The sequence below is a fragment of the Sorex fumeus genome, unplaced genomic scaffold (genome assembly GCF_029834395.1).
Source record: "Sorex fumeus unplaced genomic scaffold, SorFum_2.1 ptg000207l, whole genome shotgun sequence".
NCBI lineage: Eukaryota > Metazoa > Chordata > Mammalia > Eulipotyphla > Soricidae > Sorex > Sorex fumeus.
In genome coordinates this window covers 388915-406488 of record NW_026606264.1, presented here as the reverse complement: position 1 = coordinate 406488, position 17574 = coordinate 388915, and the positions used below count along the sequence as shown (strand labels likewise).

At 62.5% G+C, this 17574-nt stretch overlaps 1 protein-coding gene across 1 annotated transcript in view; it reads right to left on the bottom strand.

The window, feature by feature from the left end:
* Window positions 1-17574, bottom strand: part of LOC130017610 (collagen alpha-3(VI) chain-like) — a 42434-nt gene that overhangs the window by 22768 nt on the left and 2092 nt on the right. Inside the window, exons 2-5 of the mRNA XM_056108300.1 lie at window positions 9337-9451; window positions 3914-4508; window positions 3198-3279; window positions 2388-2901 (exon numbers count right to left, since the gene is read on the bottom strand). Coding sequence (XP_055964275.1) covers window positions 2388-2901; window positions 3198-3279; window positions 3914-4508; window positions 9337-9427 — 1282 coding nt within the window. The 5' untranslated portion in view covers window positions 9428-9451. The remainder of the gene's footprint in view (window positions 1-2387; window positions 2902-3197; window positions 3280-3913; window positions 4509-9336; window positions 9452-17574) is intronic.

Below are 17574 nucleotides of genomic sequence, written 5' to 3'. Positions count from 1 at the left end.
GATGGTTCTGTCCCGATATTTTCCTCAGGGATGTGGTTGTACCCTGACATTCACCTCAGGGAGGTGGTCCTGTCCCAACATTCACTTCAGAGAGGTGGTCCTGTCAGGGCATTCACCTCAGAAACATTTTTCTGTCCCGGCATTCACCTCAAGGATGTGGTTGTATCCTGGCATTCACCTCAGGGAGGTGGTCCTGTCCCAATATTCACTTCAGAGTGGTGGTCCTGTCAGGGCATTCACCTCAGAAGGATGGTCTGTCCCAACATTCACTTCAGAGAGGTGGTCCTGTCAGGGAATTCACCTCAGAAGGATGTTCTGTCCCAACCTTCACCTCAGGGAAGTCATCCTGTGTCCCAACATTCACTTCAGAGAGGTGGTCCTGTCAGAGCATTCACCTCAGAAGGATGTTCTGTCCCAACGTTCACCTCAGGGAAGTTGTCCTGTCCCAACATTCACCTCAGAGAGGTGGTCCTGTCAGGGCATTCACCTCAGAAACATTTTTCTGTCCCGGCATTCATCTCAAGGATGTGGTTGTATCCTGACATTCACCTCAGGGAGTTGGCCTTGTCCTGCCTTTCACCTCAGGGAGATGGTTCTGTCCCGATATTTTCCTCAGGGATGTGGTTGTACCCTGACATTCACCTCAGGGAGGTGGTCCTGTCCCAACATTCACTTCAGAGAGGTGGTCCTGTCAGGGCATTCACCTCAGAAACATTTTTCTGTCCCGGCATTCATCTCAAGGATGTGGTTGTATCCTGACATTCACCTCAGGGAGTTGGCCTTGTCCTGCCTTTCACCTCAGGGAGATGGTTCTGTCCCGATATTTTCCTCAGGGATGTGGTTGTACCCTGACATTCACCTCAGGGAGGTGGTCCTGTCCCAACATTCACTTCAGAGAGGTGGTCCTGTCAGGGCATTCACCTCAGAAACATTTTTCTGTCCCGGCATTCACCTCAAGGATGTGGTTGTATCCTGGCATTCACCTCAGGGAGGTGGTCCTGTCCCAATATTCACTTCAGAGTGGTGGTCCTGTCAGGGCATTCACCTCAGAAGGATGGTCTGTCCCAACATTCACTTCAGAGAGGTGGTCCTGTCAGGGAATTCACCTCAGAAGGATGTTCTGTCCCAACCTTCACCTCAGGGAAGTCATCCTGTGTCCCAACATTCACTTCAGAGAGGTGGTCCTGTCAGAGCATTCACCTCAGAAGGATGTTCTGTCCCAACGTTCACCTCAGGGAAGTTGTCCTGTCCCAACATTCACCTCAGAGAGGTGGTCCTGTCAGGGCATTCACCTCAGAAACATTTTTCTGTCCCGGCATTCATCTCAAGGATGTGGTTGTATCCTGACATTCACCTCAGGGAGTTGGCCTTGTCCTGCCTTTCACCTCAGGGAGATGGTTCTGTCCCGATATTTTCCTCAGGGATGTGGTTGTACCCTGACATTCACCTCAGGGAGGTATCCAATCCCAACATTCGCTTCACATACACGCTTGGGGCTTCAGCCCACCAGCCATAGAAATACACGTGAAAGTAAGCAAACAGCCTCACAGCAGACGAAAACGCTCTGATTGTGTAGAAGAGACCAACACAGATCCCACAGGTCACACTCTGAGCAGGAAGTCTCACACGTCCCACACCAGACTGTGCACTGTAGAGCCAAAACATCAAGCACAAGACACCAGCCATCACAAAACATGACACGGAAACAGCACAGTCGCACGTCAAGGAGGCGCTCAGCGGGACTGACTAAGAGACACGTGGGCCATCGCCCCAGAGCCAGTGCCTGCACCTGTGAGAGTGGCGGTTTCCAAAAGACGGTCAACAGCGAGGGCAGCACAGGGAGAGGGCTGGCCCAGGGGGGAGATTCTGACACCGCTGGCAGCAGTGGGAATCACTGCAGTCTCTGGGGAAAGTGGTACGAGGTGAGAGAAGGCCCCAAAGTGGGAATCCACAGGGTGGAAGGAGACCTCTCGGGCCAGGAAAATGCTCGTCAACTGTCATTTTTCAGGTTGTTTGGTCCCTGAGCCACCAGCTGCACCATTCACAGTCGTCAACCCAAGTGCCACAGGACCCAGAAAAATGACCATGTCCCTGTGCTCTGTGGACAGAAGTTAGGAACAGGACGGCAGCATCTGGGGACCCCTCAGTGAGGTGACGCTGCTGAGTGGAGGAGGACAGGAAGTGAGACGCTTTCCTGAGGGAATCGACTCAGCAAACAGCAGCCTGCACTCGGGGGCCCTTGAGGGCTGGTCAGGAGCCCCCGTGGCCAGTATTTAGCCACAGCTGGAGCAGTGAGGCAGCTCCCTAGACCCTAAACGCCCTGGGCCTGGGAGAGTGACTGAAGGTGCAGCCCTGCCCGCCGCCCCCCCCCCCCACCCTCGTCTCACCTGGGGGCGGGTAGGTCGAGGCGTCCAGCAGGTGCTGGATCTGCTGGGCCGTCAGCGTGGCGATGGGCGTGAGCAGCTTCTGCTCCAGGGTGGGCAGCTCCCGGAAGGTGCTCAGGGAGAACACGTACTCGGGGCTCAGGGAGATCTTGAGCAGCTCCTCGCGGTCAGCGTTCCTGGCCACGGTGAGCGGGGCCACGCCCGCCCGCTTGAGCTCGGCGGCCGGCTCGTCCACCTCGTCGCTGGACCTCCCCGAGGAGATGAGCACCAGGAACTGGGGGACGCCCTCCTCGATGCGGCTCCCGGCCGACTTGACGAAGAGGTTCCTGGCCACGAACTCCAGCGCCTTGCCGGTGTTGAGGGGGGCGCCGCCCTTGAAGCGCAGGCGGCGGATGGCCTCCAGCATGGGCCCCTGCGCCCTGTGGGTCTTCAGGTAGAACTCGGGGTGCACCTCGTCGCTGAACTGCACTACGCCCACCCTCGCCCGGCTGGGCCCGACGCTGAGCTTCCGCACGATCTTGCCCACGAAGTCCCGGATGTGGGCCAGGCCTTCGGGCTTCACGCCGTCCGAGCTGTCGATCAGGAAGACGATGTCGGCCGCGTCGCTGGGCACGTCTGCGGGGGAGGGACACATCAGTGCGGGTGGCGCGGGTGACTTGGGACGGGAACGCACTCGTCTCTGAGGCGCCCCGGACCCCCGGGAGGAGTCGGGTGCACCCAGGTCTGAGGGCTCCTCTCGTGGGCCTCTTGGTCATTGAACTGCGCCACGGCCACTCGCATGCTGCCCGGACGCACGTCCAGCTCCTCGACGACCTTGTAGAGGAAGTCGCGCACGGCGGGGAACTGGCCCACCAGGTTGGCCGAGCCGTCCAGCAGGAACAGAACGTCCCGCTTGCTCTCTGCGAGGGACAGGGCGCGTCCAGTGAGGGCCGAGGGATGGCGCCGCCGACCGCCCCGGACCCGGCCTGGGTTGACCCCACAGAGATGCACAGCCTTTGGCAGACCTGAGGGCTGTGAGTCTGGCAGGACAGCCGGGGACCGGGAGGCCAGGCCCGGGCGGTGCTCAGCGGACAGTGCTCGCCCCATGGCCTGAGACACCAGCAAACCAGCAGCCAGGGCGGTGGCTCAGGGCCTGAGTGTGGCCCCGCCCCACAGTATTGCTGAGCACTGTGGCCAGGAGCAGCCCAGTGAGGCCCCAAGCAGATGCGAACCGGCGGCCTGAGCAGCCAGAGGGCGTGTCCCAGCCCTGGCCACAGACCCCTGCCCACAGCCCGCGCCTCTCCCGCCTGCACGCCGCGCCCCTCCCTGCACCCGGGCTCAGACTTACGCCTCGCCGCACCGCCCCCCCCCCCCCGATCCAGGGGCGGGCAGAGGGTGGCCGGCTTCCGTCTCCCCAGAGAGCAGCCCTGCCCCTCTCACAGTCCAGGGAAGCCCACCACCCGTGGCCCAACACCCCGCACCCCCGGAGCCTCCTGTGGTTCCAGAAGCCCCTTCCCCACGCCCACATCAGTGCCCCCACAGCCCCCGACAGTCCCTCACCTTCCGTGATCCCCGAGAAGGTCCTGAGCAGGGCCACCAGGCGGGGGAGCAGCGTGTGCAGGGGGGCCGTGCGGAACTCGGCCGGCACGAAGACCAGGGAGTTGTCGAAGGCCACCTCCCGCAGCTCAGCCTCGTCGGCCGCCTTGCTGCCCACGGCGAAGGCCATGATGCCAGCGCGATGGAGCCGCTGGGCCGGCCGGCTTACATCATCCAGCGACCGCCCACCTGTGATCAGCACCAGCAGCTTGGGGACGCCCTCGGAGGCCCGGTGGCCGGCAGCGCTGGAGAAGAAGCGGTCGCGGACCAAGTCGAGGGCGGAGCCCGTGTAGCGGGCGGCGCCGTCCATGGGCTTCATCCTGCGCAGGGCGGCCACCACCTCCCTGCGGCCCGGGTGAGTGTTGAAGTAGAACTCGGGCCGGACCGTGTCCGCGTACTGGGCCACGGCCACCTGGACGAGGTCCTGGCCGACCTCCAGCGTCTGGATGACCTTGACGAGGAATTCGCGGATGGCGTTGAAGCTGGCCTGGCCCAGTGACGAGGTGCCGTCCACCAGAAACAAGATGTCCCTCTTGTTGACCTCGACGACTGTGGGTGCAACGGGGGGAGTCAGTGGTGGCCCGACCCGCCCGCTGTCCCACGGCCCCACAACCTACCGCAATAGCAGGCGATGTGGGTGCAGGGCAGGGGGGTCTGGCCACGGCACACGCGCCCCACAGACTGCAGCCGGCCCACCTCCCGGGTCCCCCTGTGCGACCCTGGCACAGAAATCCATCTCGTCCCCGCCCGTCCCCTAGACCCGGCCGGACTGTGGCCTTCAAATCTCAGTTAGGGTGACGGGTCACGTCTCCCAGCGGCCCTGGCTCTGGCCTAGGGGTCACGAGTCCCTGAAACGGCAGGGCTGACCCCACAGCACCCTCTTCCACTGGGACACAGTGACGGGGCCCCTGAATCTCACGAGCAGGAAGCCCGGGTCCAACGGGGGCAGTCGTGCTGGCCCCATTAGCTCTTGGGGTTGTGGCATCCCAGCACCCTGAGCAGGGCACAGCGGTCAGGCCAGGGCACAGCCTGGGTGGCCGTGAGTCGCGCCTGCTGTCCACTGTCCAAGCACAGGTGACCGCCTGAGTTGGGCATGGGAGCCAGGACTGAGTGCTCCCAAAACAATGCTCTGAGGGCATTGCACATGCAGGCAGGCAGCACTTAGGGGCCGTCAGCAGCAAGGAGCCCTCACGCAGAGCCCGGTGGCATCCACTCACTGCTGCCACCGTCCAGCCTTTAACTAGAGCGGTGGGCTGGGCAGAGGCTCCTGGGCACGAGGCGGGGGTCTCAGGCACCTCCCCCCAGCATGTCCTGTCCCCACGCGGGACACACGTATGCGGCTGGGCACGAGGGACACGGGACCCCTACGCCTTGCAGGGACGCCCCGCTCACGCTCCCCAACATGGGCAGCCCGGCCACAAGGGACAAGAGCAGAGGACAGAGGCTGGCTGCCACCCCGCCCTGCCTGCAGGGGGCACTCCTGCTTCCCTGCCCGCCGCCGCTGGGGTCCTAGGCAGAGTGTGCCCCCCTGCCAGCTGCAAGGTCATCCCAAGGATAAACAAAGGTCCCTGCAGGAGAGGAAGCCCCGGGCAAAGGGAGAAGGGGGGGCAAGGGTCGCGGCCCCTTCCTCAACCTGCACACGGCTGAGTGTGAGAATAGGTGAGTGCAGTGTGTGTGTGTGTGTGTGTGTGTGTGAGTGTGTGTGTGTGTGTGTGTGTGTGTGAGTGTAGGATACTTGCTTTGTCCTTTCTCCCTTGCCACAGGGAGCTTAGGTTGGTCGGGTTGCACCCATCACAGTGCTCCTGAGTCACTCCCATTCCTTTGTTTGTCTGTAACCACTTCTCTATGCTCTCCTCCCCAACCAGTTAATCAGCTTTTCCCCTAATCAGAATCTGCCAATCTGTAAGGTCAGAGTCTTTTAGGACACTGGACTTGTAAGTTGATATCGCCTTTCTCTTCTCCTTCTGTCTTTTGAATAGTTTACTTTAAGGCAATGGCCTTTTTGTATGGACACAAGAAGATAATTCATATTGTGCTTTTGTAGCTTGGGACTTAATTGGCTTCGAATATTATTCACTCCTGGCCATCTGCTTTCTTAACTGAAGCCTCAGTTGCCCTCACTTCCCAGAATCCCAAGAGCAAGGTCCTGACGAGGGATTGGATGGAACCAGGGCAGGAGGTGAGCTATGTGCTATCCTGGCATCGAGATGGGCCAGGCCAAAGTGCCACGATTCTTAACTAGAAGTTAGGAGTTTGATCATAGACAAATGCTTTCATGATCCAAAAGTAACAGCAAGACTAGGACCCTGCTAGGGGTGGGAAAGACTATCTGGCCTGAGCACGGTAGTCTGAGATTGAGATGGCCCTGGGAGAGCAATTCTATAAGCTTAAAGAATTTCTTACTGTGCCCATACAGAATGATTTCTATTATGTATGCTTATATGCTTGTTGGACAAGGAGAGGAGAAACACGCCCAGGGGATTCCGTTCTAGGGCGGGTTGTTCTGCTAAATGAGTATCTGTCCTAGAAGCGGCTTTCCCGTGTGTCCTGACTAGCTTGGACGAGGCTGAACATTTCCCCCTTCCAACTGCCTTCAGTAAGTCATTTCAGTACATTGTAAGAGGCAGTTTTCCTTTTCTCACAGAAACCTGGCTGGCCTCAGACATGCAGATCTCAGGTGCTAGCCAGGCCTGATCTTTGGGATGCAGATTCCAGGCTCTAGCAGACTAGTCTTTGGGATGCAAACCCAAATGCGTGTCGCCCGAGAAAGGTTTCAGTCTTGGTTTTGTATCTTCTTTCTAGAGGCCTCCCTGCTCGTGGGGATGCCGAGGCCATCCACTACGGAGACACCACGTCCCCCCACTATGTCCCTGTCTCAGAAGGCCCAAGTCTCCTCCGGGCCCCGGCTGTGCCCCCGCCCTGCACACCCCCAGGAAATGCCGGTCAGCTGTCCAGCGGCCGCCCAGCCTGTCTCCTGCCCTCACTGTATGGTGGGCAGTGCCGAGGCCTGGCCAGAGGACAGTCACCTCTGTGTGTCTGTGGGCACTCCACGCGGGAAACGGCTGCTGGCCTCAGCGGTTAAAGGACTTGGCAGCCCATGGCCTGGACACAACATTGGCCGGAGGGCATGTGGTCAGCCCTGGGCGGCCGCAGGGGGTCCCGGCAACACTGTGAGACCCTTGGAGGGAGAGGCGAGGCCCAGAGCCCCCATGGTTGGCTGCCTGCCTGGGCGAGACCCAGCTCTGCCCACGACTTGGGGCAAAGTCCTACTGAGTCTCAGGCTCCCCGGTGGGGCCAGCAGGGCCTGCCCAGGGGCGCAAACGCTCTCTCCTTCTGGGCGCCATCCGTCTGCTTTCTAAGCATTTTCCTCTCCTGTCATGTTAGGCAGATCACCGTCTGCATGTTTTTGGGGTCACCGTCTATTTGTTTTGGGGGTCACCATCTGCGTGTTTTGGGGGTGCTGCTACCAGCCCCCCTGTATCTCCCATGGGGGCCAGGTTTGCGTGCAGCCTTGCATTGTCCTAAACTTGTTTTTCGTTCTCACTTTTTGGTTTTGGGGCCCCACCTAGCGGTGCTCAAGGCTTACTCCCAGTGAGCTCGGGGGACCCTGTGTGGTGCCAGGATGGAGCCCGGGAGGGCTCCCCACTGCTGTGCCATCTCTCAGGCCCTGACAGTTCTTTTTCTCAGGAAGTGAAAGGTGTGGAGGGAACTGGGGCCCCGGCACGGGGATATCAGAGCTCAGGTCTCGGCAGACGTGCCGGGTCCCTCTCGGAGGGGCAGGGAAGAGCCAAACCTTTGTTTTAAAGGTGATGGCGTCTGTCCGCAGCACAGCAGGACAGCAGGGTGCGGGGGCATTACTAATGAGGTCTCTTGGGGCCTCCTGCAGAGCCACCACGGCTCACACCCAGGACACCAAGTCGCCCACCAGCCCGGGGAAGGCCATCAGGTTCTCTAGGCGGGACACGCGCATTCTGAGTGGTGACAGTGCCGACCCGGCCAAGGTGCCCTTGCCGGCATCGGCCGACAGGAGCCCGGCAGAGGGCAGGCCCTGACTGCCGCCCAGAACCAGGATCAGCTGTGGGACCCCGTCGGTGGCCCGGCTCCCGGCCGCCCGCGACAGATGGGCCCGCACCGCACTCTCCACGCCGTCGGGGGCCGGGCCGCGGCCCCCCGTGTAGGACAGGTTGGAGAGGTGGGACAGGACTTCTTGCGGGGAGCGGTAGGTGTTCAACAGGAACTCGGTTTGGGGGTTGCCGTCGAACTGGACCAGGGCAAAGCGGAAGTCCTGCGGGCCCGCGGCCAAGGCCCGCACCACGTCACAGAGAAACTCGAGGACCAGCCGGAAGTGCTCCTTCCCCACGCTCCAGGCCGGATCCACCAGGAAAACTACATCGGCCGCCACGCCGCTGCCCGCAGCTTCAAAGAGAGACGACGGTTTCAGGCTCTCCGGCTCCGGCCTCCCCCGCTACGCCCTGGACGTCTCTGGCCCCACCTGCGTCCAGGCGCACGGACGGACTTACCTGGCGGGCGGGAGCATGGCGCGTGGCCCCACCCGGGCATCAGGCGGCTCCCATAGGACCGAGAACTCATTCCCGGAGTCCTTCGACCCAAACACGCCCCTTAGTCACCCTCAGCACACCCAAGCCCACCTGCTCGGACCCAGAGTCCGTCGGCCCGAATCATAGCCGTCAGGTCAGATTCTCATCCTGAGCTTGGGGCTGGGCGGCAGAACTCTGAGGACCCTTGGCCCAAGGCTGGGACAGCCATGCCCCCAATTCTGGCTGGAGAAGAAGCTCCCCCACGTCCATCTCTCAGAAGCAGGGACCCTCTGGGACAGGGCCGGGGATCGAGGTGGACACGCTGTCCCTCAGTGCGCCTGGCCGGGCCCAGGTTGTCTGTCTGCTCAGAGACCCCCCCAGAAACACACCCCCAGAGGCGAGACCCCCATGCCCCATGTCTGAGAGCTGCAGAGAAGCGTCTGCTCACCGGGCAGGAAGCGGGAGGCAGGTCTTGCTCTGACGTGCAAGGCAGGCTCACTGCCCACGCCTGGCCAGCACCGGCCAGCGGGCCCGCCAGAACCTCCCTGTAGAGCCCAGGGCGGACTCTGTAAAGGTTCATGTTTCTGCAACTCTGTCACCCGGACACGCATCCTCCTGCGCCTGGGCGGTGGGGCTGCCCTGAGCTGGGACCCCCGTTCCGTGGCGCCTGCAGGCCCTGCCCTGCGTCAGGCCCCCAGAGAGCCCTGGGGAGGGTGAAACATTTTCAGCACAAACGTTCCACTCTCGCCACTGTCCAGACAAGGCCCCAAGTCGTGGGGACCAACACGCCTCCCATAGCCCGGGACCGGGCGGGCCAGAGCCTGGCGGCTCCTTCTTACCTTCTGGCCCCTGCTGGGCCCGCGCGGGGGGGACGCCTGTGAGGAGGAGGCAGAACAGGGCCGTGGCTGGCCAGCACCGCTGACACCTCATGGCTGCAGCTCGGAGGGAAGGGACCTGGGGAGAGAAGCAGGCAGAGCCGTCAGCGCTGGGGTGGTCCAACCCCCACTGGGGCCACCGCACCCCCTGCCCCACCAACGTGCCCGCCCGGGACGGGACTCCAGGGCCCTGAGCCCCTGTTTCCTCCCCAGCAATGTGGGAGCAAAATAGGAAGAGTCTCTCTTGCCAGCCTCAGCCCCAGGAGCTCAGAGCCTCGTGGAAACTGTCAGGAAGAAAATCAAACAAGCGACTCGGAGCCCGCAGTGAGCAGAGGCCGGAGCTGGACTCAGACGGGCCGAGGCCGCGGGGGCAGGAGAGAGCCCGAGAGACGCCCCTGGACGGAAGCCGACGGGGAGATTGCACAGACTCGGAGACAAAAACCGGGAACCCACACAGAAAAGACACGGGTTGGATCGAACCGTCACAGCCATCAAAGGTCCTCAAAAGCCTGGACTATAGGCCAAGAATAAAGCCCAAGAGGGCCGCTCGCTGCCACTGGGCTCCGTAGGGACTCCAAAGTCGCTAGCACATCACAGGTCATGAAGAAGAGAGGGGGCTCGCGCAAGGGAACGCCCGCAAAGGAGGCAGTGTCGGAGAGGGGGGATGCCGCAGACCCCGCGCCAAGGAAGCCTCACATCCGCCCAGACGCCCCCTGTGACCCAGCAACAAAATAGTCTGATTCTGGGTTTGGTTTGGGGCCACCCCGGCAGGCACAGGGCTTACTCGGCTCGGCCACCCTCCTGCCGGGGCACCAGTCCTGGTGGGCTCAGGGGACCGGAGGGGCTCAGGGATCGAACCCGGCTTGGCCACGGGCAAGGCAAGCGTCTGACTCCTGTACCAGGTCTCTGACCCCCTAAACAATCTGACTTTAAGACGACTGGTCGACTCTAGAGGGCTCAGCTAAGGCATCGCTGCAGAAATGAAAAGTGTTTTTCTCCAAAGACACAGAGGCCTGTGGGAGACACTGAACGGCTTCATCTCAGGAACGGGGACAGAGCCAACGTGCAGTTACCCGCCCCACCCAGGGAGACGGCCACGGTCCCCGGGACAGGACATGACGGGCTGAGCAGGGGAGAGGACGCAGAGAAATCAAACTGCTGTGGGCTGCTGGGGGGTCCACAGTGGAGTGGGGCAGCCCCACTGAACACCAGGGGACCCGGCTGCCACATAACTCAGCAACCACCAGGGTAGGTATCCCTAGTAACAAACATCAGGACTGGGGAGGGAGACCATAGGCCCCGGAGCCACCGCATAAACGTCCATCTTCCGTGGACAGCAGAAGTGTCCGTTCTCTGGCTGAAGAGTGTGGGGTGTGCCCAGCAGTGTGTCCATATTAGGGCACGTGTTCACCCTTGAGGAAAAATCCTGACATGTTCCAGCACACGGGTGAACTTTCTGGCCCACGGTGAGCCACAAAAGACAGCCCACAGCGGATCGCAGTGTCCCCTTATTCACGAAACCGGAGCAGCCGGGCCATCAGGGATGGACACAGAACAGTGCTGACGGTCGCAGCACTGCCCAGTGGAACCGGACGCTGGCCCGTTTCTGAGGGGAGTTCGGTCGCTTCTCTGTGCTGTGTCCTACGGCCCCGAGAAGGGAACAGGAGATGCCGCCTCCCGTGGCTGAGGGTCTGGCCACTATCCTGTCGGGAGCACCGTGGATTAGTAGGAATGATCAGAGGTATCACCTTCGGAGGGGCCGGCTGAACGTGAGGGCGTTTAAGAGCTCCAAGGGGAAACTGAGGCAGTTGAGGCTTTTGGAGCACATGTAAGCTTTTATGTGGCACACATTTGGCGCCTGTTCCAGAGTAACATTTGGAAAGGAGAATCACCAGCAGCGAACATAGCGGCATGAGAGTCTCCAGAGAACGCGAGGCGCGAGCAGGGGTGTCTGCTTGGGACGGGGCCTGCAGTCCCCCGGCTCCAACCTCAGTCTCCCCCACACCCTGTCCAGCACCCGGGGGGCATCGTCTGTCCCATCAGCAGAGCGGCCTTGGCCTGCAGGGGATGGGCGCGTTGGGACCGTGGAGGAGAGCAAAGCACCCTGAGCACAGGGCGACCCGGGCAGAGAGCCAACACCCAGCCCCGTGGCTGGGCCACGAAATCCTCCAGCCCGTGTCCGCGCAGAGCAGGGGGCATCCCACCCCGTGGCCTGGCCATGAGGGAGGGGGTCCGAGTGAGCTGCTGGGAAAGAGGAAACGAAGCCAGAACTGAGGAAGCGGAGGGCCAGAAAGGTAGTCCAGTGGGCAGGGCACTGCTCTGCACTTGGCCAAGCTGGGATGGATTCCCAGCGTCCCTTGTGGTCCCCTGAGTCCCACGAGGTGTGAGCCGGGACGCAGAAGCAGGAGAAGGCCCTGAGCACCGCCAGGTGGGGCCCAGCATGAAGACACTAACAATGACGGTGATGATGACAACGGAATGGATCGAGGACCCTCGCTGACACAGCTCAGGAGAGATGCCCAGGGTCTCGCTGCCTGTGCTCCCAGGGTCCCTGAGAAGCGTTTCCTTCTGAGGACGCCCAGCAGAGCTGCCAGGCACAGGCCCTCTGCTCGACCTGTGGGATGAGAGTGTGTGTCTCCGACAGATGGACGCGACACCCAGGGCGTTCCCCCGCGCACGGCACTGTGGTCTCACGGCGTCCCCGTGCCCAGGCCAGGCTGGTGCCCAGGGCACTCCCCAGCTAGCCCGGGGGTCTGCTCCGTGGAGGAACGGCCGATTCACTCCCTAGCCTCCCTGAAGCACCGTAAGGTGTGGACGGGGAGGGAAGGAGACCCAGGCCTCTCTCGGGCATCCTCGCTCCAACCATCCTCCAAGGCAAGGACTCCTAGCTGGCTCAAAGTGTATGTGGCCGTGTTCCATCTCCGGAGGAAGAGCCTCCCTGGGCAGTGGGTGGAGAGGCCAGAGGCTCCCCTTGGGGGTGTGCCCAGGAAGGCCTGCGCCCCATCCTGCTGGGGGCCTCAGGGGCTCCCCACGCTGCCCTGCCCTGTGCTGGACCCTGACCGGGCGGATGGACACTCCCTGGCACTCTCTTTGCCATTAAATCAGTTCTGCTGTTGACCGTGCCCAGGAGAACCCGGACACCACAGGAAATTATGTCCATTCCAATTAATAAAAGATGCCAAGCTGTCCCTGTGGACACCCAGGCTGACCCCGGAGAGAGAAGAGAGATGTTTGGTGGCCCCTGTGGGAAGGACGCGGTCACCCCTCCTCCTGGTCCGTGGCTGCCCCATAGCTGGGAAGCTGCCCAGGTGGTCTGCCCCACACACGGTGAAACAAGGCACTGACTTACATCCAGAGCCCTGGGGAGCCCCCAGGACCCCCAAAGGATTTGATTCAGAGCTGGAAGGGGGAACTGGAGCTGCCCACACCCACAGGACCAGTCTCAGCCACTCCTCTGTCCCCGGGCTGGGGGGTGCTCCTTTAGTCAGCTCGGCCGCCAGGGACCCCGCGACTCTCTGCTCAGTGGGCCTCACCCTGACAGGGTCGGAGCCTTTTCCAGGGCCCTTCCTGCCGCAGGGCACCTTCCTGGATGCTCTGTTCATTCATCTCCGCAGACACCCCCCAGAGCGATTCTTCGAGCGCGAGAAATGAGTTTCCGAGAAGTCTGCTCGAAGGCGCCTTCAGCTCCACGCCCGGAAACCTGGTTTACAAAGACCCCCGCACACGAGGAATCACTTCCAAGCAAGGCCAGACCTTCAGCGCGGCCACGCTGGCGTCCTCGGCCTGCACCCCCCACTCCTTGCTGCTCCCGGACGGTGCTCACTCCCTCGGGGCCCTTGACAGCGGGAGCTGAGCCAGCACTCGGGCTCAAGAGCCCCCCGCCCCCCACAAGGCGCCCCCGGCTGTCTGGCTGCGCCCCACCCGCTCCTTTGTCTCGTGTCTGTCTGGGCCTTGGGAAAGGGCCGCTGCCACCCGGGGAGGAGGCTGGGACCGTCGGGTCCTGCGGGGCGGGCATGGCCGTGGCCGCGTGCAGCTGGCGTCCGGCTCCGGCTCCTCACGCCACGCCAGCCCTGCTGGGCAGAGGCTCCCCAGGCCTGGACTCAGCTGCCCAGAGCCGGTGCCTCTGGTCAAGACTCAGCTTGGCCCTTTCGCACCTCACTGGCCCCTGGCTCACACACACACGCGCACACATATATGCACACAGACATGCACACACGTATGTACAAACATGTATGTACACACACATGCACACAGACACGCACACGTGCATTCACACACAGGCACATGCACACACACACACACACACAGGCACACAGCGCCTCGGTGCACCTGGCGAGCCCGCAGGAGCTCTGGTGGGGACGGGGCAGGGGGTGGTAGGTGCCTTGGGCCCCTGAATGACTGAGGAAGATTCCAGAAAGAAGAGCCAGTTTCCTGGAATGGTTTCCCGCGAGGCCTGAGTCATCCCCAGCTGCTGTTCAGATTTTCACTTTGGAATGGAATCGGCCCACGAGTTCTCCCTCCCGCGCCAGCTCCCCGGGCCGGGGCCCCGCGAAGGAGCGCAGAACTCCTCCCGCGTCCTCCCGCGGTGCTCCCCCGCGTCCCCGCGGCTTCTCCGTGTTTCCTGCCCCGGGAACCTTGGGCGGCCGGACGGCAGAGCACTGAGCCTCGGGGGCGCTTGGCGGAACTCCGCGTCTGTCTCTCCCTCGCTCCTTTCTCCCTCCAGATTCTTTCGACGTTCGCCTGGTTCAGTAACCCCGAAACAGGCCCCTCCGCAGAGGCCGGCGAGGGGAGGCCCTTCCTGCACAAGACCCTCGGCTCGGCCCTCACACGCCCACCCGCTCGCCGAGATCCGGGCCCCAGACACGCACTCTCTCCCAGGGACACACCCGCTCACTCTTGCACACAGCAAGCACACACACCTGCAGACACTCACCCATCACCCACTCTCGTGCTGTCACAGTCTCCTCACGCTCACGCCCAGCACATCCGCAGCTCACGTACACTCACACTCACACTCACACACGCACACTCACATAACACTCAGTCACACGTACGACACACGACACTCAGGTTCACACACTCACATGCACACACGTGTGCCCTCACAAGCTCACACACGCACACACAAGCGCTCACTCACTCACACGCTCACACATGCACACTCAGGCACTCACTCACGTGCACACCCACATACTCACACACTCCCCCGCGCTCACACACTCACACACTTGCACACACATGCTCTAACGTTCACATTCACAGTGACACATACATACTCCCATGCTCACAGGCACACTCACACACTCACTCTCACATGCTCACACACACATTCACTCACATGCAGCCACACTCACATGCTCCCACACAACTCACACATTCACACTCACCCACTCACACATGCACACTGATATGCTCACTCACACTCAGCCACTCACTCCCACACACACCCACAACTCTCCCACTCACACACACACACTGACATACACACTCACAGGCTCACACACTCCCACACACATGCTCACACTCACACACTCACATTGCACTCACTCATTCACACAGATGCACACTCACCTGCTCACACACAGACACACATTTACAGGCTCACACACGCAAACACACACTCACAGATGCACACTGACATGCTCACGCACACTCAGCCACTCACAGACTCACACACAGACACACACACACTCACCCACTCTCACACAGATACACAGTCACACATTCACACACACTCACAAACTTACCTGCTCACACAAGACACAAACTCACAGGCCCGCACACTCCACATGTAGGACTCGGGATGCCCCTGGGGCTGTCGAGATGCCCCTTGTGCCATCAGAGCCGCGGGCAGAGCGGAGAAGCCAAGGCCAGGTGGGCCTTTCCCCCCAGAGGCAGCGTGGCCGTCCCTGTCACCCCAGCCCCAGGCCCTCAGGTGCGAGGTTGTGACCCAGCAGACAGAGTTCCGACTGCAGAGACCTGGCCGGCATCCGCGGGGGTCCGAGAGAGGGGGTCCCCCCACCCAGTGAGGATTGTCCATCTGCCCCCCAGGACAACACAGCAAAGGGCAGAGGGTGGACGTGAGCTGGGGCTCCCCCGGTGCGGCCACCAGAACCAGCTTCCAGTCTGAAGGCCATGGCTGTGCCGGGCAGCCCTGCCCTGCTGAGGCCACTGTGAATGCGGGCAGCACGCGGGGGGCTGACCCTCCCCCAGCCCTGACGTGCTTCCTGCAGAGCTCAGGGGGCCGGGGGCTTCACCGTCTCCCCTCCAGACTCAGTCCGCACTCAAGGTCACGTCCTCTGAGCAAGAGCGCGCAGACTGTCTCTTGGCATCCCCACACTGCCCTCCCGGTGCCGGCAGACCCATGTCCACTGGGAGCCTGACCACGCGCGCAGGGGGAGGCGCCCCCTGGAGGCCGCCAGGCAGCCGCGCCCTCGGACGCAGGAAGCTGAGTCCCCGCTCCTGGGACACGGAGACACGGACACAGAGACACGGACACGGAGACCCGAGGGCGCGGGGGCGTGGGTTTAGCACAGCATCGAGAAAGGGGACTCCATGCAGGCCCCTGTGTGTTCCGGACTTGGGGTCTCAGGACGCAGGTCGGGGTCAGCTAAGCCACAGAAGTCCAGCCACCATCCCCCAGAGGGACGCGGGGGCTATTGGACACGCTTCTGGGGGCTCCGGGTTCAGTCCCCAACCGCGGTGTTCTAAGGCTTGGACAGGAGCCGGACACTGGGCAGCCGGGAGGGCGCTGGCCCTGCACACGGCAGCCTGTGCCAGCCCCACGTGGTCCCCAGGACCACCAGGAGTGACCCCTGAGCACAGAACCAGGAGCCAGGCTGAGCAGGGCGGACCGGTCACTCGCTGCCCGGCTCTTCCCCACCTCAGGCTGGGGGCTGGGCTCTGTCCTGCCAAGGCCACCACGGTGCCTCTCCAGGGGCAGTGGCCCCACAGAGACTCAGGGTTGGGGACTCTCCCAGGATTCTGGGCAGACCCCCATAGCCGTCCCTGTCCCCTCCAGGACAGAACAGCTCCTCCGGGCCCCCAGAGGGACCGGGACCGAGACTGTCTCAGAGGGAAACGTTCGTGTGAAATCCTGGCTCGGCTCTGGGCCCAGAGACCAGCCCCGCAGTTCTGAGAAGCCGGAACCTACCCGAGGAATTTCACGTCAGTGGGCGGCGGCCAGCCACGCGGACACTAAGGAGACATGCACCTGCAGGCCAGCATCCCGGCAGGAGCCCCCGGGACAGGGCCCAGCCACGGGGGAGGTGGGATGAGAAACCCCGAGAGCAGGGCCCGGGGCAGGCGGGGTCCCCGTGGGGGACCACACACACATGCACACACACTGTGCACCTATGGGCATGTGTGCTCATGCGTGTGCATGTGTGTGCATGCGAGCACGTGCGTGGGTGGCTGCCATTCTAGAAGCTTCCCCAGCCAACTCCCAAAGGTGCGGGGTCCACAGGCTTCAAGTTCGGGACACACACCCACACCCCAGCCAGGGCCGCACCCACGGCCTCGCGACAGCCCGGGACACGGAGTGGGGAGCAGCGTGAGTGGGGAGAGCCACCCGCGGCCAGACTGGGCTCACCCCTCATCCCCTGCACCAACCTCTTGAGGAGCCGGACCCTCACACTGCCCACCCTGCCTGGCCCAGGGTCCAGGGAGGCTGCCAGTGCCAGGTCTGGGCAGCACCCCTGCCCCCCAGCTCCTGGCCCGACCCTCCTGACTCCGGACACGGCCCCGGGGAGCCTTAGCCAGAGCCCAGCACTGCTGACTGTCCCTGTTGGGTTGGGTCGGGCCAAGAGCCTGTCCCACAGTCAGTGGGTAAGTGGGGGCCCCTGAGTCTGTTCTCGCCTCTCGTGGGGCCAGGAACCCCCCACGGCCCCTAATATCTCAGGGCCTGATCCTGCATCTTCCAAACCTGGACCCCCTTGGGCACCCCCAGCAGGAACCCCCCGTGGTCTCCGGCCAGCAAAGACCCAGCAGCCGCGTGCCTGACAGCCCACCTGGCAGTGTCGCGGGGTCACAGCACGGGGGGCTGCCCAAAGGCTCTCAGGCTTGACAGAGAAGCGCTGAGACCCCCAGGCGTGGGGTGCCCGTCGTGGTGACCACCTGCCTGCGGCCTGCTCTGAGCACGACCAGCTCCGGGCTGGGGCACGTGGGCTCCACTCCCTTGCCCTTGGGGTGCAGGGCCCCTTG